Source organism: Hippocampus bargibanti, linkage group LG07 (genome assembly GCF_051943395.1).
Source record: "Hippocampus bargibanti isolate YZ-2025 linkage group LG07, ASM5194339v1, whole genome shotgun sequence".
NCBI classification, from domain to species: domain Eukaryota; kingdom Metazoa; phylum Chordata; class Actinopteri; order Syngnathiformes; family Syngnathidae; genus Hippocampus; species Hippocampus bargibanti.
The window spans coordinates 19491653-19515057 of NC_142740.1; the positions used below are offsets into that span (position 1 = coordinate 19491653).

At 40.2% G+C, this 23405-nt stretch overlaps 2 protein-coding genes across 2 annotated transcripts in view; both read right to left on the minus strand.

The window, feature by feature from the left end:
* obscna (obscurin, cytoskeletal calmodulin and titin-interacting RhoGEF a) overlaps positions 1–8621 on the minus strand; it is a 38311-nt gene extending 29690 nt beyond the window's left edge. The window contains exons 1-20 of the mRNA XM_089001066.1: positions 8582–8621; positions 8238–8504; positions 7885–8046; positions 7686–7790; positions 7186–7452; positions 6749–7018; positions 6386–6652; positions 6031–6294; positions 5667–5933; positions 5322–5591; positions 4969–5235; positions 4568–4834; positions 3373–3645; positions 3032–3295; positions 2674–2940; positions 2299–2565; positions 1954–2223; positions 1529–1795; positions 760–1035; positions 404–670 (exon numbers count right to left, since the gene is read on the minus strand). Of these exons, the coding sequence (XP_088857192.1) occupies positions 404–670; positions 760–1035; positions 1529–1795; positions 1954–2223; positions 2299–2565; positions 2674–2940; positions 3032–3295; positions 3373–3645; positions 4568–4834; positions 4969–5235; positions 5322–5591; positions 5667–5933; positions 6031–6294; positions 6386–6652; positions 6749–7018; positions 7186–7452; positions 7686–7790; positions 7885–8046; positions 8238–8504; positions 8582–8621 (4864 nt within the window). The remainder of the gene's footprint in view (positions 1–403; positions 671–759; positions 1036–1528; positions 1796–1953; positions 2224–2298; positions 2566–2673; positions 2941–3031; positions 3296–3372; positions 3646–4567; positions 4835–4968; positions 5236–5321; positions 5592–5666; positions 5934–6030; positions 6295–6385; positions 6653–6748; positions 7019–7185; positions 7453–7685; positions 7791–7884; positions 8047–8237; positions 8505–8581) is intronic.
* Positions 8622–13251: 4630 nt separating this feature from the next.
* LOC148895720 (dynein regulatory complex subunit 11) lies at positions 13252–22554 on the minus strand. The gene is made up of 20 exons (XM_089000910.1): positions 22510–22554; positions 21229–21295; positions 20380–20707; positions 20180–20299; positions 19286–19465; positions 18498–18569; positions 18143–18348; positions 17981–18065; positions 17821–17916; positions 17670–17745; positions 17465–17571; positions 17272–17349; positions 17121–17182; positions 15929–16011; positions 15248–15355; positions 14971–15170; positions 14251–14337; positions 13984–14161; positions 13657–13895; positions 13252–13446 (listed from the first exon to the last, which is right to left on the minus strand). The coding sequence occupies exons 2-20, from the start codon at positions 21237–21239 to the stop codon at positions 13330–13332; spliced, it is 2433 nt and encodes an 810-aa protein (XP_088857036.1). The 5' UTR covers positions 21240–21295; positions 22510–22554; the 3' UTR covers positions 13252–13329.
* Positions 22555–23405: the final 851 nt, after the last annotated feature.

A 23405-nucleotide genomic window follows, 5' to 3' on the forward strand; every position in this document is an offset into this window, starting at 1 on the left:
TCTTACGCTAATAATCCAGAGGTGCATTGTATTATCTGATATCCATCCTTCAGAATCACCATGTACACAACAAACATTCCAAGGGCAGGGCACAGTGTGATTTTATGTGAAATGTTAAATAATTTGCCCAACTAATATACAGTAAAGTCTCGTTATATCGATATTCAAGGGAGTCCGAAAAAATATCGATATAACCGGGACTATCGATATATCCGACCCTGTTTGCATGTAATTTTCTCCGTGCGTGCATAGAAATAGTATCGATATAACCGGGACTATCGATATATCCGATATCGATATAACGAGACTTTACTGTATTTGGTTTGAGTTACATTAGTAACTTTATAAATTCATTTGGCAAAAAAAAGGACATTTTATATGACACGGGGTTGTGGTAACTCACCGTCAACGGATAGCTGTGCAGTTGATTGGCTGTCCTTAGTTTTGCAAATGTATTTTCCAGCATCGCTGTCTTGCACGTTGTTGACAACCATCTTGGTGTAAGGCCCTTCCTGACTCATTTCATACTTGCCTCCACTGCTCAGCAGTACGCGACCTTTCCTCCACTCCACTGGAGCTCCAGATTTGGAGAGCTCACAACAGAAGAGCCCGCTGTCGCCTTCTTTTACCTCCAAATTCTTGAGTCCATGTTTGAATGTGACTGGAAGCGCTGTTTGGCGGAGCACATGCAGATTCATGTCATCAGCATCCAATTCGCCAAACATATTTTAAATTTACCGGCACGTTGATTTGACTGACTTTGAACTTTGAGTTCTGCTGTTGTTTTCTCATCTCCTGTAATACAGCTGTACCTCCCCTCATCCTCCACTTGAACGCCGACAATAGTCAGCTCAGCTGTTATCCCTTCAAGTTTCAACTGATACTTACTTCCAGACATCTCCTCAGACAGCACGTGTCCATTTTTCTGCCATTCTACACGGGCATCTGTTTTTGACACTTGGCAGCGGAGCGTCACGCTACTGCCCTCCTCTGCCTCCTGGCTTTTCAGACTCCCTTTAAACGTGGCAGGGATTGCTTCACGGGAACAAAGAAAATATTTCAGTTTGCGGTATACAATCGGGCAAAATACCAATGACCAATAATCTGCTATGTGGAGAGCGGATGGTAATGACACCAAACACTGACACAAGTATTCAAATATATGGAAACGATCTCACATTTGAAGGTTCTATGAGATTTTGGGGTGTTCTTGAGGTATTTAATGTCCATTTAAGTCCTCAGCGATCTTCTAATATCAACAATAAAGATTTAGTAAGAACTAACTGGCCTTAACTCAGGCACCAGAGTGGCCACATTTTAGACCAATGCTTTTCAAAATGAGGATCAAGTCCCCTCTGGACTGCCAGAGACCATTAGGGTATTACAAATCCATAATTCAGATCAATGTAATCTGCTAAAATATATCATGCAATCATAGGCATAAAAATGTTGTACTTGGTACTTAATATTCCACTCTTATGTTTCAAAATGGTCATAGTAAGTGACCTACATATACTTTATAACATACCAATGACTTTAACTGTGGCCTTTGTCTTCTGGTCTCTGCAGACACAAGCGTAGATGCCGCTGTCCTCCGGCAGAGCATCTTTGATTGTCAGCATGAGAATGGAGCCTCTCTGCTTCACATGGTACTTTTCTCCGTCCTCCAGAAGCTCACCGGCGAGCCTCCACTCCACAGCGACGCCAGGATTGGAGATCTCACAAGACAATGTAATGTTGCGTCCTTCTTCCACTTGAATGTTCTTCAACTTTTGCTTAAAGGTAATGGGGAGTGCTAAAGCGCAACATGGAAATATGCTTATTTCTCCTCACTGAATAATAATGCATACATAAAAGAATCTTTACAATGTCTATTGTATTTTAATGAATGAATCATAATTCCGTACTTATTTATACCAATAACGAGCACATCTGACAAATAAAGCAGTGTACCATTCACAGTGAGGGTCGCTGTGGTTTCGAGGCTCCCACAAAGGCACGTGTAGATGTTGCTATCTTCTGGGGTCACATCTAGGATCCTCAGTTCAATCAGTGTGTCACTCTGGCGCATTTGATATTTGTCACTATTCTTGATGAGCTCATCACCCCCTTTCCACCACTCCACTGAGACAGATGCTTTGGAAAGCTCACACCGCAACGTTGCCATCTTGCCCTCCTCGAAGCTCACGTTGTGCAGCTTCTGCTTGAACGTGAGTGGCAGAGCTATGGAATGTTATGACATATTTAGTACCAATGAATCAAGACTATGTGGAACTTTGGCAATGGTATATTTGCTACCTTTGACTTTGACAGTGGCAGATGTGACCTGATCGGCACACAAACACTTGTAAAATCCACTGTCTTCAGGAACAGCTTTCCATATCAAAAGCTCGAATGTTGTCTCCCATCTTCTCATCTGGTACTTCACTCCATTCTTCAAGATTTCTTGGCCTCTCATCCATTCAACTGCTATTCCAGATTTGGAGAGTTCACATCGCAATATGACATTGCTCCCTTCCTCTGCATGCATGTTCTTCAGTTGCTGAATGAATGTAATCGGAATGCCTATAAAACAAGGGAAAAAGAAAATATGGATCGGCAGATGGTGAAAGTGAATAGAAAGTGGAAATGTATAATGAAAAATAAATCTCGATAGATTACAACAAGGTTTACCTTGCACTTTGAGCCTTGCTGTAGTGTGGTGGCCTCTACACTGACAGGTGTACTCCCCTGAGTCCTCCGGCTTCACAGCTTGGATTAGGAGTGAGTTGATGGTCTGTCTCTGTTTCATCACATACTTGTCTCCAGGCCTGAGGCTCTCGCTGCCTTTTTTCCAGTGAATTTGGACTCCCGGCAGAGAGTATTCACAAGTCAATGTAGCGGTTTCACCTTCACGCGACTCTACGTTCTGCAGAGGCTTTGTAAATTCAGCTGGGATAGCTAAAAGGAGGTAGTAACAAAAGACAACCATTGGAAAGCAAATTTGAGTCATTGTTTCACAATATTATCAGAAAATTCACATTATTAATACCTTTGACGGTTACAACAGCCCTTGTTGAAACAGATCCAGCACTGCACTCATACACCCCAGCATCACTTTGGCAGACCTCCCGAATTGCCAGCCGAGCCTCACATCCTGAACGACTTGCAAAGTACCTTGACGAGTTCCACATCAGGCAACAATCTTTGTACCACAGGATGTGGCACGGCTTTGAGGTCACGCAGGACAAAACCAGTGCACCTCCTTCAATAGCTTCAACGTCCTTGAGGGCTTTGCAAATGGTTGGCCGTCTCTCTGGCAATGTGAACAAGTCAAACCACTCAAGACCAAAGAAAATGTATGAGAACATGAGAATAAAGACGAATCTTCACCTCTGACCAACAGTGATGCATATGATCGTTTGTCACCGGCTGAAAACGAAATGGTACCAGTGTCTTTGCGCGCTAGTTGTCTAAATGTCAGCGTGTGGTAGCCACTCGGCAGCATCTTGATCTCATTGAGCTGATTATTGTAGAGCAGAGTCTCGTCTAAGTACCACTTCACCGCCGTGTAGTCACTGGGGCAGATTTGACACTTGAAGGTGACCGTATCACCTTCGAGGCACTCAATGTCCTCTAGTTCATCCAGGATCACAACTCTCTGGCCTGTCACACAAAAAAGGATGAGAAATCTCACATGAATCTTATGCTAATAAGGTTACCAAAACATTTGACACTATCAGTTTGAGGCAGTGCGGGTATCCGTGATCAATGAGGTGTGTGTTCTTTTTTAATCATGGATTAATAACTTGGCCCTTAAAGGAATGTAAACATACGATGTGAGTTCTTCATAACTGAAATCTTTAAAAAGGTTTCCTACGAAGATTAAAGTCAAGTGAACACCAAGGGATTTGGACCAATTCCATTAAATAATTTTGTCGCATAGAGTTGTAGTGTAGAGGGTTTTTTTGTTATTTAGGCTGTGATTAGCTTGAACATTCACAGGTTATCCTTTTTGTTTTTCCCCTATAAAGAGCAATGGTGTCAAACTTATTTTTTGCCGCGGGCTACATTGTAGTAATGTTTTCCTCTTTGGGGCCATTATGAATTTGGGGAAGCCATTCGTATGTTTAATCCCCTCCACATATTACATAAAGAGCGCACAACAAATTAATAAATAACTAGTTTTCAAAATTTGAAGTAAAAAATAATGACTGTTATTGTGGTTTACATGGGAATTTTTTTAATTTTGTTTCAGAATTTAGCAAGCGTCATGGTATTTCAAAAGTTTGATTTTCTTTCACGCGCCGAATAAAATGATATGCCGGGTCAGATTTGGCTCCCGGGCCTCGACGTGAACACCTGTAATATAGAGCAACCTATATCGGCAGTGACCATTAGAATCTTCTTCGTCATTGACAATGTTGTCTGATATTTAATATTATTGGTACTGGTTAAAAATCACATTTTCTTTGCGTTTTGTAATTTTTTTTAGCAAGTTAGTTGATATGTCAGGGTCAGTTGCACTTGCAGACTGTAACTTCCTTCAATCATTCAATGAGTGTTCAGTGTTTTCCTCATTCCTCACCCTGCACGGTCAGCTGCGCACGGCTCTGCATGGTCCCAACATCACACGTGTAGGTATCTGTGTCTGACTTCTCCAGATAAGTGATGGTGAGCGAAAGCACCACACCCTTCTGCCTCATGACATATTTCCTGCTCGACCTAAGCTCTATCATGCCCTTGAGCCAGGTCACTCGCTTGGCTGGCTGCCTGGTCTCGCACTCCAAAGTCACTTTACCTTTTTCCTCTGCTTGGCTGTCCTTTAATTCCCTCTCGAATGAGTGCTGCAGATCTGAAATGATAGACAATTTAGAAATTGTGTGTCAATGCTAAACATAAGAGCTCATTTTCTGTTATAGTCTTACTTTAATCTTTTTGAAGAAAAATGTGAATATTCTGGAATAATGATTTCTCTCAAGTACTTACCCCTCACCTCCAGTTTGGCATGGGAGGAAACCCCATCAGCCTGGCAGATGTATTCTCCTGAATCTCTTATTGTGGTATTCTTGACTATTAGCTTGGCCATGTTTTTTTCCACGGTCATCTTATATTTGTGACTCTGCCTGATCATGTGGCCATTTTTCAGCCAGTGGATGCTGACCTCAGGTTTGGTGATCTCACAACTCAGCTGCGCATCTTCACCTGGCACCGTCTTGACATTCAACAGATCCCTAAAAATGTGCACTGGCCTTTCTAACATCACAGTAAACACATTAGGCGACATACTCATCTACTTTTTTTTAATTCATCTTACAATGATTATAAAACTGGCCGTTCACCTTGAACAAAGAGCATTGTCCTGCAGCTTAAGTCTTTAATTCCAAAGACCACTTCTCCAGCGTTGGATAAAACTGCATCTTTAATCTTCAGCTTATACTTGCGACCATTGTTGATGACCTGGAAGTGGCCGTTGGAGACAACCACTTGACCGTTGATGGTCCAGAAGGGATCATCGCTGAGAACGTGAGAGAGGTGACATTCAAAAGTGCAACTTTCACCCTCCATTATGGACGTTGTTTTCAAGCGCTGGATAATAGTGATGTGTAAATCTGAAAACAGATCAAATAAAGGTCATTGCAATTTGCACCGCCTATGTATTTTAATTGTACTTCTTTTCAACCCACCGTGCACAGTAACTTTTGCCTTAGTTTGGCTGGTGCCCAGATCACAGGTATACTGCCCAGCATCATCTTTGCTCAAGCAATGGATAATCAGTGCCAGGGACTTTCCGTACTGGCACAATTCATGCTTTTCATCGGGTGTCAGGACAATACCCTCCTTCCTCCAGATGGGGATCACAGACTCTTTGGAAATTTCACACTGTAGGCAGACCTCGCCTTGTTCTTCCCCAACTGCATCTTCCAGAGGTCTTAGAAAGACGGCAGGGCGCTCTAAAGGCAATGGATCCGGTAACACAAAACATAATTTTAGCATTGGTGGGAATATTTGTCAGGAATAAAAAGTATAAGAAAAGTTATTTTGGCTAACCTTTGACTTTTAAAGTCGTCGTCTCCGAAAGGGGGCCAGCTCTAAAGGTGACAATGCTGTGCTGCGGTCTGAGCTTCTTAATGAAAAGGCTGTGCATGGTGCCCATGTGTTGGATCCTGTTTAGGGCACCGGAGTAGAGGCGTACATTGTTGAGGAGCCATTCTACGTTGGGAACCACATAGTTGAGTTCGCAAGCAAAACTGGCGACGCTGTCTTCTTCAAGTTCCACCGGTTCGAGATGTCTGACCAGTTTCAGCTTTCGCACTATGAAATAAAAAAACGAATAGTGCGACTCCAAAACAAGTGGCAATACAGATCAGCTCTCAGCTCAATAAATCATATTAAACCTACATACCTTCGACCTCCACGTGCGCTATGCTCTGCGAACCCCCCGCCATGCAGCGATACTGTCCTCCATCCATCCCTACTAAGCCGTGGATTGTCAGCTCTGCACGTTTTCGATCTCTCCTCATGCTATACTTGTTTGAAGTCTTCAAAGCTGTACGACCTTTAAACCACCTCACCACCCTGGGGGAGGGGTAAAACTCACAGCTCAGAGTGACAGAGCTGTTCTCCTTGGCTTCCACATCTTCCAAACTGCGGACAACTTGGAGGGGCCGCTCTTTAGGGAGAGAGTTACTTTACCAAATGAAATGGATACCTTCACCGTTCTAACGTTCAGACGAGGATGAACTTGGGGGAGGTGCGGTCCACCCACCTTTTACCGTAAGTTTAGCAGAAGAACGACTCTTTCCAGCGACAAAAACAACAGGCCCTGACATAGAGCTGTCTGTGGAAGTGAGGCACAAGTTGTGGATGGTACCCTCCCGATACATATCCACCACTTCGCTGGGCTCCAATACTTTCCCATTCAGGGTCCATCTGGGTGGCCTTCCTGACTTTAGGCTTGTCTCCACTTGGAAGAGCGCCGGCTCTGGTTCTGTCACTTCCATTGAGCTCATGCCCCGAACGATGCTCATAGCCTGCTCTGCATGGACAGTCACAACACACATCACACTTTTATCATTGACATGTATATTTTTTGTTCAGGAAAAAAATCAAATCAAAACACCTACCATGTCTTTCAGTCTAAGTAACTCAACTGCATCTACATACAAGCAACATGTGTATACAGTGCCAACATATACATCTCACCCTCAACTAGAAGTTGACAACTGGTTTTGTCATCTCCTGTGTCACAGGTGTAGGTGTCTTCATCTGAGGAGCAGATGTCGTTGATAGTGAGCTGCTTATAAACGTCTTGGCTGACAAGTTGGTACTTTTTGCTGGACACAAGCTCCTTTTTGTTCTTGTACCATTTCACTTGAGCATTAGCACGAGATACTTGGCACTCCAACAAGCCTCTGTGATGATACATGGCTATCTTGACTCTCAGTGGACGTACTATTTGCACCGGTAGCTCTGATGATTAGAACAGGCTTAGTCAGGTACACATAGCCAAAACCCATGTTATCACAATGCCACATCGGTGGCCTGTCACGAATGAATTAGCACTGTCTTTTCTTTGATGTAGTGGCACATAAAGTATGTTGCTCTGACAAAGTATTGTTTACGATGCATTGCACATTTTGTGTGAGTGCCTATAATATTTGGATGGCTGAATAGGACAGCTTTTGAGCCACCGACATACTCACCTTTAACTGTAAGTGTTGCATAAGATGAGACGCGTTCCGCAGTGAATCGGATTTCTCCTGCGTGCTCCGGCCTGACTGACTTAAACGACAGAGTGTGGGTTTTACCTGAAAACATTTCAGAAAAGAAGATAAACCAAACTTCCTTATTTGAGGACATTTTTAAATAGATTCACATTACATGAATTAATGGGTCATTTACCCTGATGTCTAATTTTAATATTGTCACCAGGTCGGATTCTACAGTCATCTCTGTGCCACCGACCATCCACATCCACTTGGTTAACTTCACACAAGAAGCTGACGGACTGACGTTCCATAGTATCAACATCCTGAAGTTCCTGGACAATGCGGATGTCCCTGGCTGGTAGAAAATTAAAGAAACACGTAATAGTCATTAAGTAACGACTAAAAACATTGACATTTTCATGAATGGCTCGTATTAAAGCCATTCACTTTAATCTGTATTAGGCAGTACTCATGAAATCTGAATCTTGAACATGATCATGTCATTGTCTCCAACTGTTTTGTTGTCATTCGGTTGTCCAAGCCTACCTCTCACAGTGAGTCTGCCGGAGGTCTGAATGCCATTTGCCTGGAAAGTGATCAAGCCCACATCTGCCAACGCCACTCTGTTTAATATGAGCGAATGCGTCTTGCCGTGTGTGCTGATGTGACAGTTGGGCTTGGACTTGAGCCGCGTACCATCCTTGGTCCACAGTCCTTCGATGTATGATAAGTTAAGGATCACCTCAAAGGAGCAGCTCTCGCACTCCGACACCTCTACATCCTCCAAGCCTCTCATCACCTGTAGACGGTTCTCTGCAACATGAAGACAAACATGTTTGTATTTGCATGTAATCATCGAGGATGCCAATTGAATTAAATGAAAAACTTACTTGCGGCTGCTACTATTCCTCCAGGTATATTGTCTGCCATACTTTTTACAATCTAAATGGTTTTGTTATGATTGATTGAAACGTTTCAGTCTGGAACAGGAAACAAAATTGAGGTACAGATTAGTCTCTGCATAATGGAGCTACTACTGTGTGTTGTGCAGTATTTTTGCTGTTAGCTAAATTAGCTATCATTTTAAGAAATATTTATAGAAACCCTTCTGTCATGATAAAACGAATTGTGGCTTATGACAGTGTAAGAAAGTTTGATAAAGCCACTAAACCACATATTTCATAGGTTTACCAGACTCAAGACAGAAGTATGTTCAGTTACAAGAAGACTACGTCATGATCTTAGCTCAGTCATCCACAAAAGTTAAAATGTTTTTTGTTGTTTGTTTGTTTGTTTGTTTGTTTGTTTGTTTGTTTGTTTGTTTGTTTGTTTGTTTGTTTGTTTGTTTGTAGCAGTTGAAGAAGTCTAATGCTGCACTGAAGTATATTTCTACACTGTATTTGAGTTACTGTATTTTCCGGTGTATGAGGTGCATCGGAGTATAAGGCCCACCCACAATGAATGGTGTATCTTCAAACTTTTTCCATATATAAGACGCAGCGGACTATAAGGCGCACCTTCAATGAATGTAACAAGTTTTTCAGATAAAAAATATAAATACTGTATATAAAAGTTTTCAAAATGTAAGGCAGACCACATTATAAGGAACTATAGTAAAGTCTGGGGTTACGCACTGCTTCTACATGGGGAAATTGATTTGATGGCTGCTGACAGTGTATTTACGAGACCTGTTGTGGCTCAATATTCCTTCACATAAAGGTGTGCACCTGCATGCGTATAAGGCTCAGGGTCATGTTATAGAAGGAAATGAAGGCTTTTGGGTGCACCTTATACACTGGAAAATACGGTACCTTACCTATCGACACAAGAGGAGCCATCCTGCAGACACCCACCCCAATAAAACTTTTGTCGTGAAATAGGATCCACCAAAATATTCAGGTTGCAAAAATAAGGCGTCACGGTTAAAGAACTCTACTGCTCTCTCGATCTTGACGGGTTGGAGCTAATGTTTATTTTATATCTGCACAATTGGTTAAGACATTTAATATTGTTGTTGCCGCTGGGTCAATATCAAATATCATTATAATCGCAATCATAATTATAACAGGAACTTTGGGGTTCTTATTATAATCATTCAATTGTCATGGAAATGAGGCAGAATAACGCAACTGTGAGACCGTACAAGTGATCCAAACTTGGTACAAACTTGGTACATATCAGATAAGTCTCTTAAAATGGACTTCCTTCAATTTAAATTATTTACTTTCTTTATTTTCTCTCATTTACTTTTTTAAGGATATTTTATTCTTTATCACTTTGAGCTAACTGAAACATAAAGTGCATTATAAATTACATTCATATTAATTTTATTATCCTTTGGATGCTTTCGACGTGTCCCACTCGCAAGGTTAACTACAATATGTTTAATTATTGTTGTATACTGACTCTAACGTTTTGGTTTAGGTTACATTTGGTATTTGTTCCCCCATGTGCCCTTTTTGACCTTGTTCTTTTCATCTGTGTCCCTTCTGTTTAACCAATCAGCTCCCCCGTGCTTTTTTGTCTTGTCCAGGTGTTTCTCACTGTATTTTGTTCTTTTGTCATCTATTTCTGCAGATGGATCTTAACATGTGTTTTTAGAGAGAATGTGTATGAAAATCTTTAAGAAGTTAAAAATATAATTAGTTGCACGCAGTCAGATCGATAACAGAATCATGTTGATAGGTGGAGGTTCACTATGTGTTAATTGATATTAATATTGGCTAAAAATGTCCACCCTGTCATTGTTACAGTATTTGCATGTTTATTTTTTCTCGCTGTTAATATTTTAAAAAAGAATGTGAGTATACATATCTAGCAGCAAAACATTTGCCTGATATGAGAAATATGACGTTCAAGAAAAATTCTAATTTTTGGGGCGGTGGGAAGGGAGAGGTAAAAAGACTCAAAGGCTTTGATGGTGAGATTGATATTATTCCGATTGTTACAAAATCCAAGACAGCCACATGAAAGTGAGGGCACGTGGCATTACTACCGCACGGTAGATCCCCGCTGTGGCATGCTCAGCCTCCCATGTAACGAGGAGTAGTTTAATCTTTGTCACCTCGCTTGACTTAGCTCATCACCACCAATATAGACTCAGCTGTGATGCTGTCTCCACCAGAATGAATGCCCTCAATTGAAAAAGGGGAGATATAAAATAAAAAAGACACCAAATGAGAATAAAATTTGAGAAGATGGAGGTGATACCACTATCAATAAGACCAAGATGTTTACAAGGCTCTCTACAAATAGGGTCAGCTGGAGGACAACTCCAACAGAGTAATAACAAACAACTGGTTATAATTTCAATGTAGCTCAATTTAACGTTTTGACCTAACATCTCCAGACAAATACTCACACTCAAAAGAGTAACTACATAATTCACAGATGGACTCCCACAACACACCAATACGTTCATATTTCAATATTAAAATAGAATTTGTCCCTCCCTTCCGGTGTGGTATTTTGTCAAGACACATGCCAAGAAACAAAACACCAGCAGTGATGTACGCACCTTTGACTGAGATGTATACTAAGGGGAATCCATCCTCACACTGGCTGGACAAAACAAAAATATCTTTGTCTGAGTAAAAGAGATGTTGAGTATACAAAACACCATCACAACAAAAATGCAAACATCTTTTGCAATAAAGCCTACGACATAAACAAGTAAGCATGCATACATTCGCACTGTCCGATGGAGTCAGACTCAGGTACTTTTTTCCCCTTACTGCGGTGATGGAGCAATTTAGTGAACAGCTGACACATCCCACCCCACATACTGACCTCCAAATAGCTCTCTGTCAGTATGCAGGCAAAGATAGCTTCAATCGTGTGAAGCAAAATGTGACTAGGATCAATAGGATCAACACAATCAGCCAAGATATAGAATAATGGTGAAATAGTAGAAAGAAAAGTTGCCCTGTTAACATATCTGGGGATAGCATGATGGTGATTTGCATACAACCTCAATTAATTTCTTCCAGTTTATTTTAAATTTCTATTTATGTTCGAGTAATCTCATTTTTTTAAAGTGGGAGGAAATTGGAGTACCAAACACAAACACAGCTGGAAGATGCACATTCAACAGAGAACGGGCTGAGCCGGGTTTTGAACCCAGAACTCTTGAATGTGAGGCTAATTGTTTCACTGGCAGTGCTTTTCTCAGTATTCAGGTCTCGCATAGAGATCTGGGCTCAGGAAAGGCAGCAGCATACATCACTCTTACAAAGCCAATGTTCTATAATGACGTGCAAATAGTTGCAGTCTGCTTTGTTTGTGTTGAAGCAATCTGTCAGAGGCCAAAATGTTTATATTTGACAGCTCAAAACGCATGCCACCCTTGAGGGAACCACCTCCACCGTCACAGTTGAAAGGTTATGAAGAGATTAGACAGTGGGCTCGTGTTTCACTTTGTCATCACAGAAAACACTCCCACATGCTATTCTATTCGTCCTACATTGTGTCCACAGGATAGATAATCATATCTCTATATGAGGACCAAGATAAAGATGAGAGCATTACAAAAGACATTCAATTTAAAAAAGGGAGATATACACCCGATGTAAATACACGTTTCCCAATATAGTCAAGAAGACAGAAAAACAAATATAGGACGGCCTAGCATTGTGTTTGCTCAGTTTGATCGACAGCTCCAAGTGGTCCAGAGTACTCCTTAATCCAGTGAAACTCTATCGACACAGTAATCTCCACAGTCCTGCTATGACACACACACAAAAAAAGAACTTGTTGTCTGTCAGCAAGGTTCGAATGGTGGCCTACAAACCGCTCTCACTTAGACCATTCATCACAATGGTTTGTTTTGGAAATACATAAATGGTAGGGTTGTTTTGGAAATGTTTTCCCCTTTAAAACATGATGCAGAAATAAGATGTCTCAAGTTATGTTAAAGAACAAACCGGGAATTCACATCTATTGCAGTTGAAAACAAAGAATTTAATTAAAATGTAAACAAATCAGCAAAAGACTCCATTTAAAACTCAAGTGTCACGTTTCCTTCAAAACCAAACATTTAGATATACAGTAGTAGCGAATTCAACGTCATCAAAATACATTACATTTTAGCGTAAAGTGTTGCTTTTTAATTGTTAGTCCAGACAAACTGATCTTAAAGTCATTCCTTTCGACTGGATGTAATAACACACTTTAGTGTACCATATCCAGGCAGCTGCAGCATGCAGAATAACATTAGATGTCCTTGACTTAAGCCCTGTCAACAATCCTGCATGTCTAATTACAGCACAGCCCACAAACTGAGAGCGAGTTAAAAGCCTGACCATTCATTTAACCTGCTAAATACTATGTTGTATTTTAGTTATCAGTACGAGGCGTCATCATTGATCGGGGTCTCTACAAGTACGTAGTATATACATATTTATATATTTGATCAAGCGTCCACGCTGAAGCTGCAAGAGCTTTGCCGCCCTCTTGGGGCGAAATAAGTAAACTTCAACCTTCAGGAAACGAACGCAACGATTTTTGTGGCTAAACCTGGAAAAATTCAACGGAATACACTCTGAGCTGGTTGCCAGCGAATACCAATGTTTATTTTATGTAAAATAGCACATTTATAATCACAGTTACACACGTTTGAATATTTGTTTTCAAATGTACATTATTTCTTTCCTTTCTTCGGGGGACCTTTCGCTTTAGCTTGCGCTAGCAGTGCCTCTTCCCTTTCTGCTGCAGCCTTACTCCGCTTCTTTCCCAGGGGAGTCTTTGCATACCATTTCTGCACACACACACACACACACACACACACACACACACACACACACACACACACACACACACACACACACACACACACACACACACACACACACACACACACACACACACACACACACACACACACACACACAAACAACACAAAATTTGCTTTATATTTTAGCAAATGTCACAATGAGCGTTCCATTGAATAGAACCACAAATTAAGTACCTTTAATGCCTCTTCCGCCTCTTGAAACACAGGGCTGAATTTGGCTAATGGAGCTACGAACTCAATTGCAGTCAAAGGCCTCTTTTCTTGTAGAAGCATTCGTCTCTTGGTAATAACTTGCTGGATTGCCTGGATCATCTGACCTGGAGTGTAGCCATCTGAAATTTTGGACAAGGAGCTGAGGTCCAACGCTGAAGTTATCTTGCCTCCATGTTTTTCAATCAGGTGCTTCCACAAAACTGAAATCATTTCATATCAATTCAAATATAAGAAATGACGATCGATGCACTTTGGTTAATATTGAGCATAAAGTGTAGCATTTCCTACCATATCTGGAGCCATAGTCGGGCCTTGGAATGAGGATGACTTTTGTGTATGTCTTACACAGTGACTTGATTTCCGCGCTAATAGGATCTGTACATGTTCCGATGACAAGAACGCGATCCTCTTCTTTGATGAGCTTGAGTGATTTTGGCAAATCTTTCTTTAGGCGTTTAGGTTCTAACTGGACATGGATGGAACATTTTTAGTTTGAAATGCAAGACAAATTCCTTACTATGCGCAACTTAACATCTTTATATTCATCAGAAATACCGCTCTTTCTTCTTTGGGAATTTTCTTGTAGAACATTTTCTCTGCACCACCAATCCATATCACAGAAGGTTGCATCAATCTCGCGACCTGTGTGGAAATGATCATGTTACATAGGAATTGCTTTCTAGTCACAACATAAAAGACCTTAAAAAATAAGTGTTTGTCTTTATATTTTATTGTGAGCTGTATCAGATAAATTCCAGGACAGGTGGTCACAAAAGACAGTATACGTCAAATCAAAAATTGCAAACCAAAGTTTTTATCTCATAAGTTGGACTGTGAGATACGTTAAAAAATATATATTTCCTACCGTTCAAGTATGTATACATTAATGTGTTACTTCCTACCACTGATATGTTGATACATGGATACTAACTCATTCACTGCCAGATGTGCAAAAAATGTGTCCACTCCAGTGCCAGGGGTTTTGTCATTTTCACTGAAATTCCAGGACCCAAAGAATATTAAGTTTTAGGACGACATAAATATTCACGACAACGTAAGAAACCTTTGACTCTATTCTTTCATCAGAATAAAAGAGTTAATTCCTAAATTATATGGGTCTGGAGTTATCTGATCTTGAAATTGGGGAGGCTGTACAAAAGGCAAATGATGCAGGCAAATTCGGGGATGGCGCTCCATGTCATATTTTCAATTGCCAAATAAATTTGTGAATGGCAGGCAATTAGTGAATTTTGTGAAAAATTGGAAATCTGTTACCTTAAAGACCAAATGGAGCATCATAGCAAGGCCACTCTTGCCTGGATACTTTCCAGCAATGTTGTGGGGAGAAAGGTCAAACAGGGTGGAACCAGTCTCCTGGCAGATTGCGTGGACCAACATCTTCTTACCAACCCCTTCTGGCCCAGCTAGGAGAATGGCCTTTGTAAGGGGGGCCTTCTCGTGAACCACATGAGAGCCTGTAAAACACCCACTCAACTTCATGGGCATTCTTTAAAATGTGTTTCTTATTTTTTTGTACGTGTGAATAATAGACCTAAAGGTAGAATTCCATAGAGAGAGATGAGTTGCCGCACATCTGCCAAGGATGGCATGGGTTCAATGTCATTCTGTTTCAGTGTGGTTCCAAGATAATTGAAGTCACCTATGAAACAAAGGGAAATGACTCACTCAGTAACTAAAGGGTAACGTGTGGTGTGCTGATCATAACAAAACATCAGAAATTGGTCAGCATGATCTTGGCGTTATTAACTTTGACACCAGAAGAGGGCAGCACGTTGCTGTTAAATGTTTTTTAAATAAACATTCATTTGTCTCAAAGTCATTGACACCTGCAGCCACGCGAAGACCCACGGATTCAAAGATTACCATGGATTTATTCATGGTGAGTTTTTGTTATCACTGTCATATATTTATAAGTGCGAAAGTATATTTGAATTTTATTTTGCCCTTCACTGGCGGGTAAATGAGTAAACTACAATATGACACACCCCTAAATACATTTTTGTGCAAGCATGACACTGCAAAGTACAAGTGCATACATTTGAATCCATAAATTTGCACCGGTATGTTTGATTTTACACAATTGTAGATGTTTGTGGTTAATTTTAATCGTAATTAATCCATGTGTCATAGGAAAGATGTTTAATAGATGAACCTTGGATGATTTATTAGATATGTTGCCTGCTTGGGACACATTTAAGGGAATACTACTTACCCAGGTAGTCCTGCATTCGCACAGTACTTGCCTGCTTCAACAAACCCTCCTTCACCATTTCCTCACAGAGAGACTCAAGAGTCCTAGAAGGCATGAATCACTATTACAATGGGTATAAAAAGTCTGCACAACCCTGTGCAAAGACCAGTTTTGTGCAGTGTTTAAAAAAATAGACCAACATATATTTTTTTGTCATCCACAATGAATGTGGCCTATTACCTATATAATTGTATTGTCTTTATAAATGGAATGTGGTTATTATTATAAATCCCCAATCAGTTTAAAAGGGAGTCAACACACATTTTACATCATTTAGTGTGCCCATGTAAGTCACGGAGACATTTCGTGTGTTTTAGTAGGCTTTTGATTTTGATTTTTTGCTTGCTAGTAGAAGCCTCAAGGTTTTATGCATTTACAGTAAAGTCTCGTTATATCGATATCGGATATATCGATAGTCCCGGTTATATCGATACTATTTCTATGCACGCACGGAGAAAATTACATGCAAACAGGGTCGGATATATCGATAGTCCCGGTTATATCGATATTTTTTCGGACTCCCTTGAATATCGATATAACGAGACTTTACTGTATTTAGAACTGTTCATAATTCGCTCCAACTTGATTGAGATGCCAGATGTATTTGCCTCTTGGGAGACTTTGTTGTTTTCTAGTAAAATCAAGGTTAAACACGTTGACCATTTAGCGCAAGCCCAACAGTCCCCATGACAAAAAGAACATGATTTAGAATTATGAACAGTCCAAAACAGCAGCCGAGGTAAGCACAGACATTTCAGACTTCTGCTGGCAAGAAAAAATCAAATCAGGAAAAGCCTACAACATCTGAATTTTATTTGGGGTTACTTATTTTATTTGAATGTGGTTGTTAATTTCGACTACAGTCATATCACATTATTATGAGAGGGTGGGAAAAATAATGCAGCGACATTATCTTGTTTATTTTTACTTCACTTGTTGAAAAAAGTAATCACTTGACTTGTGTGGGTGTGTATGAGTTCTTGATCACATCAAGAAAAGGCTTTGAAATGATTTATCTTGGTATAATTTATTTTTTATTTTTTTTAATCTCATATATACCTGACTTCTAAACAGCCATGTATAGGCTTTTTATAATCACAGTGTGTTCTACTACTTGTTTTCTGCGCCTAAATATATTGTATGTGCATCTCACCTATCAGCTGTCAAATCTTTCTCCCCCTTTTTCTTCTTCTTATCGCCCTTGCCTGCCTTTTTCTGCAATTATGACATAGTTAGCGGGAATCCAAGCAGAGTGGCAAGGTATGACATAAGATGATGTTTATGTCTTTACTAGATATAAACACCTTGGCGTAAACTTTGGCTGGGGTTTTTTCAACAGCGAGCCTCCAGTCTGCCAGTTCTTGTCTCATCTCCTCATCCACCTGAGGAAGGCACAACAGTGGTGACGTTGGCATACTTCACCAGTGATTGTGAAAATGAGCAAATATAATTGTTGTTCTTATTTCACCCGTGTTTTGCACAGTCCGAAATATTCACCTTCGCCCGAATCTCAGACTCAATGTCCACCCTCTTCTCCTCCTTGATCAGCTCCACCTCATGCCGCTGGTTGAAATTTCGAGACTCTGTGCGGGTTTCCCAGAAATCTGTGGGGACAATCATATTGGAGTCGGAGTGAAGAAGTGATTGCTTTGACTTTTCCAAATAGAGCGTCATGACTGAAAAGAAGCTAGAGTTGAGTTACCAACAAAGGTTTTGTTGCATGCGTCCAAGTCTGCCAAAAAAGCCGACGGTAACATCATCAAGCCCTCTTCTTCTTCCTGTGATTCAGTATGGATTTATTTTGAGTTTCACGGATTAGATTTGAGACTATTATGGATGAAGGCGGCCATTACATCTTTCCCCTTCATCTTTTTGGGGTCTTTTTTCTCCTCTTTCTTTCCTTTTTTATTTTTGCCATCATCTTCCAATTCTGCCATTTCTTCCAGTAACTACGGGGAGAAAAAGCCCGGTAATATTATGAATGCAAATCGTTTGACTGAAATTGCATCTTACTTGCTGATAATCCTTTTCAGCAAAAAGGATAGCAGAGCCTCCCTCATCATCATCTGGGAAGTCCGGAAATACCCCTGTTAGATTCCTGAAAAATGACAAGAGAATGGCTACCTTGAGCAAGTTCCTGACCTATTTAAACACAAATCTTTGTTTCCAACTGACCGGCATTCAAGAAACCACTGCCTGATTTGTTCTTTCATGTTATTGGCTAGGTCTTGACCCTCCACCTCGAGCAGGTGGTTTGCAATTTCAATCACAGATTTTTGGTAGTCGTCCTCATGTTCCTTCTGCTTGTTTCGTACGGCCGTTTCGTTGGCGTCGGCAGTGATTATGGCCTCACATGGTGCTTGATATTTTGGATGCGGGGTCTGACAGAGAAATAAATGGGTACACAATGAAATTACAGACAGTTCTGTGAAAGCAGTTTTGCTGACCCCACAGAATAGGAAAGATAGATCTTCTCACTGAGAAGCACATTTGTATCTGCATCATGGATGGCCTTTCACATTTTGCTTACCATTCCCAGGAAATTCATGTCTTCAAGGCGAACCTCCTTTGCCTTTTTCCTTTCTACATATCCCCTCCAAACCTGCAAATTGAGATGAAAACACACTTCCAGCAAAAACTCTGTGAAACCACAAAACAGACACATTTAAATACATAAATAAATACATGTTCTCTGCAACAAGAACCTCTGTTTTGTTAGGTTATTGTGTCCACGTGTGCTTGTCATCCCAATCTGTTGTCTAACAATCAGCCCCCTCAACCACTTGGGTTCTTGTGTTCCTTATTGTTTTGTCATTTGGTTTGTATTAGGCCAGTGGTTCTTAACATGTCGGGCATTCCCCACAGGTTAAGAACCTCCGTATTAGGCTATCATGTACATATAAAGCATCTTAAAAGACTTGGAAGTTCTGTTTGTGATTAAATGTGGGGAAAGAGACGCCCATTTCACGGTAAAATCAGAGCATTGTCATCAAATTATGAGTATAGTTTTGCTTTGTTTGAATGCTGCTGTGCCGATGATCATTTTGTGTTTGGGAGCCTTTTACTGAGCACCTTCATCTTTATTAAGTTCATAGAGTTGCTTGTTCCGTAGACACAAGGGGACAAAAGCCAGTGTCTTATTGTGGCGGTCCCAAGCCCGAATAAATACAGAGGGTTGTGTCAGGAACGGCATCCGACATAAAAGCTTGGCCAAAACAAACATGTGAATCAAACCTCTGAAGATGGACGACACTGATTCGCTGTGGCAACCTCTTCAAGGGAAAAAACAAAAGGAAAAGAAGAAGAAGAACAAGGAACCTTCTGGATGCGAACTGCAGCTCTATCCAAGTCGCTGGGTTTTGGCACCTCAGCCATGGGAATTTTGCTCAATCTCCTGCTGGCTTCATTCAAGGCTGCCCGTAGACGTCCTTGGCGTGCCCTCTCTGCGACTTGAATAATTCGGATGGCCTCGTCTTGACTCATGTTCCTTGTCACAGGCTAAGCATACAGAGTAGAAAAAGACACAAATGATAACCTGACCTTCACTGGAAACATAATGCGGTACACTTGTGCAATCTACTGTTCAAACGAGTCCAACACAATTTTGGGGACAATATAATGAAGTTTTGAATCATGCAGTATAGCTGTTTTTTTTCAGACCAATTGCAGTATTCTTAGTATTCTTTGAGTACTTATGAACATTTTCAACAGTAGCCAAAATGGAACTGTATAGTGCCACTTAGCAGTTTTTTTGACGACGATACTAGTGCAGCGTGTTCTACCGGAAACAAATTCCTTGTGTGTTCTAAATACTTGGCAATAAAGATGATTCTGATTCTGATTCTGATTCTGATTCTGATCAAGTACCAATACCTTTAGTAATGTGAAAATGTATTTTTTCGCACAAAAAAATAGTGCACGAAGAATTCTTTCTGATGCAAATTATGACTTGCTGATGTGTCAAATTGCCGAAGCATCATACCAATTCCTACTAAAAAGAACGTTTTTTTGTCTTTAGTATAAATGGCTGGTATCGGCAGCCTCCATGAGGTCCTGAAACATGAAAATAAGGTTGGTTTGGATAACTGGTATTGTCACTCGCCCATTCCTAACGTCCTGAGGAAAGACATTTAACCTGTGCTGCATGTTGCACATTTGACAATAAAGTTGACATGACCATAAACATGAACATGAACAGGATGCCTCACTGACTTTTTGAATTCCAGTGGACTCCATCGTTTGCAGGATATTTCGGAGGATCGTCGTTCGCTCTTGGTTGTCTTTCGTGCGTTCAGTCAAAAAATAGTGAGGGATGGGAATCTCAAGGTCAGCCTGGTGAGAAATGTTCATTGGTGGTAGCGGTCAAATCAATTATATTTTCATTCAATCTTGCAGTCAGTAATCAAACTTACAGGTGTGAGTTTTAAGTCATGTAGCACATCATCCATGTAATGGAACTCGCATAACTCTTTTTCCACCATTTCATTCCTCAGCTCTAAGATTCGACCCATCACACCTTCAAGCGTATGCAGAATAAGCCGTCGCTTCTGCGGGTGCACAACCAGATCGTAGACCTTCTCTAGTTGTCTGAAGATCTGCAAATAGCGCACGTACAGCGTGGCCAATCTCTGGAAGAACACCACACGGTCCTTTTCTGGCTGGATAGGCTCTGTAGGAAGCTCCTCCACTAACAGACGACTCAATTCCACCTCGGCCTCTGCCCACAGCTCGTTGAATGTCCTACAAGTCAACCAGTGATGATTCAAATACTTCCAAAGAAAAGGCAATGGGTTCACCATTGGAAATACAATATTGACAAAATCATCAGCACCACACATCTTTAAGTATAATTAATGAACTAAACATCACATCCTCTTGATTTATTTTTCTTACTAGAGCCAAGAATTAGCTCTCAATTCTCAAATACTACTCACAGCGAATCACTATTTGTAGATTACGTGTACTTCTATTTGGCTATGAGATCCAATACATTTCAATTAATGTTGGTGGTTTTAAGCAAATATTTATGTATGGATTATATGTGCACACATAATTGAATATTGCAAACGGCTTATACACTTGGAGATGAAATCTGTTTTGTAATTTAATGAACATTTGGGCTGACGACGCTAATGTATTTTAATCTTGTATTTAAGGCATTTTTTATCAAACTTAGTGTAAAACATTTCAAGACCGCTATCTTAGTTTTACTCAAATGACTAATATGTCAGCGTAACTACTGTGGCTGCTGGGAACTTTACCTTTGTGACATTTCTTTTCTGGAACAGAGGTGGGATAACTGTTACTCAAGTCTCCTGTGGGCGGGAGCTGCAAAAAAGGCAATTAAAAACTGTGATCACATGAAGAATACAACAACATTTAATTGTGCCCCAGAGGGACAATTCCATTTGCACTCTTTTTTCGATATATGAATAATATATAACAATAGATATGGTAATATATCCTCTTATGATTCTACATTAACACAGGCCACATTTTCATGTAGGCAGTAGGCAGCTGCGTCACACTCATTTAGAGTGCAGGATACATATGGTTTTCCTCAGAGGGCTGTGACTCAAACCATATAAGTGTAAAACCACACCATCAGATTATTACAAATACACAACATACTGGTGATGCTGAAATCCAAAATCAAAGACATTACTTTGTACAATTATTTTTCATTATAAATCAATGTTTGGTTAAAAAAAAAAAAAAAAACATCCGCAAATATTTTGGTAGACAAACAAAATGATATCCACACATTATTTGATATGACAGACCACATGGCCCCTTCGTTGGATGTGGGTCTTGAGTTTGACCCATACCATAAAATGATGGGTGCGTCCAAAACTGGTTAGGCGATTCAGTGCCAAGCTCAAGAGTAAATTCGCAGTACTCCGAGTACAATGATTTACGTTTTGACTTGCAAGCCAAGGAATTTACACTTTAGCCTTTACAAATAGAGATCGTATCACCCGAACCAGATCTACAAATTCTATGTCAATATATATATATACAACAAAAAAAGAAAACATATTTCCTGACTGACTCTCCATGCAACCTCACCTGTTTTTGCACTGTGGTGAATCAAACGCTGGCCCATAATCAATATTGATTTCAGATTTCTTTTACCGTGTTTTTGACCCTATGAACAAGCAGGACTTTTTAAATTGGCGAAAGTGTGGAGAAATGACTAAATTTTAGTTCTGACCCCTCCACACTCCGCTTTCAATTAAGTCGAACTGTTTTCATGGCGTACTCACAATGAACTTAAATTTTACGGGGTAAACAGCTAATGACGTTAGTTTTATACAATTTACACCATGAGTGCTGCTCAATTCCACCGAATGACACCGCTGTTTAACTGTTTAACAGTGACAACGATTTCGATGACCACTTCCTTCAAAGTAAACACCTGCAATTCATGCTTAATTTATTAATGAAGTGCAATGGGAAAATGACGAGAGGGTCGTTTCAATGCACGTAACCAATCATTATAACCTTGCTTTGTAACGTCAATATTTAGAATCCCTACCTACCGCGAGTAGAAGTTGTCATGGAAACGGCAAACAAGGTGACTTCTGCTGATGTTTTGCGACTTCCGTAAATACGCAACACTGCCATCTAGTGACCTGGAGTCCGATGCTTACAGTGTCATTTCACCCGTGTACATAAACGTTTTTACATCTTCTACACTCAAGCCAACACGGGCAAAAGTTCGAACATTTCTAGAGTTTCTCCTGGTGATAGGTGATATATTTTAGTAATACTTGTCAACTTATATTGTCTCCCGTATTTTAAACGTTTTTATTATTTCAAATAATGTACGGCGTACGACACACGGGATTTTTTAACTGTGATCCGCTTTTACAGAGAACAATTTGGCTCAAATCCAGTTCGTCTCAACTGCTGTTAGCCAACGACAATGCAGTCGATCCTCAATAGTATATCTGTATACAGTACAGTATGTATATGTTTTTGTGACGTCTGCTTGTCTTGTGGTTTTTTTCTGGATCCCACAACGCCGTATTTCCCTTACTATAGTGGAGAGCGCAACATTTTTATCGCGGTGTACAGTTGGATTGATAAAAGTATAATGTACGCATGCGCGGTAAACTGTCTGCATTTCCGATAATAATAATAATAATAATAATAATAACAACAACAACAACAACAACAACAACAACAACAACGACAACAACAACAACAACAACAACAACAATAATACATTTTATTTTCAAGCGTCTTTGAAAGCCCATGCTGGCGTTTTTTTTAATAATTTCAAATATTGTAGGGCGTACTACAAATTTTATCCAGGAATTATAATCATTTATAAGGGCAGATGTATTAGCCAAAGTTGACAGGTATGTTTCGTCCTACATTTCAAAACCTGTTTTGGAACACAGTGCTTCACCCATTTTAACTCATAATTGTT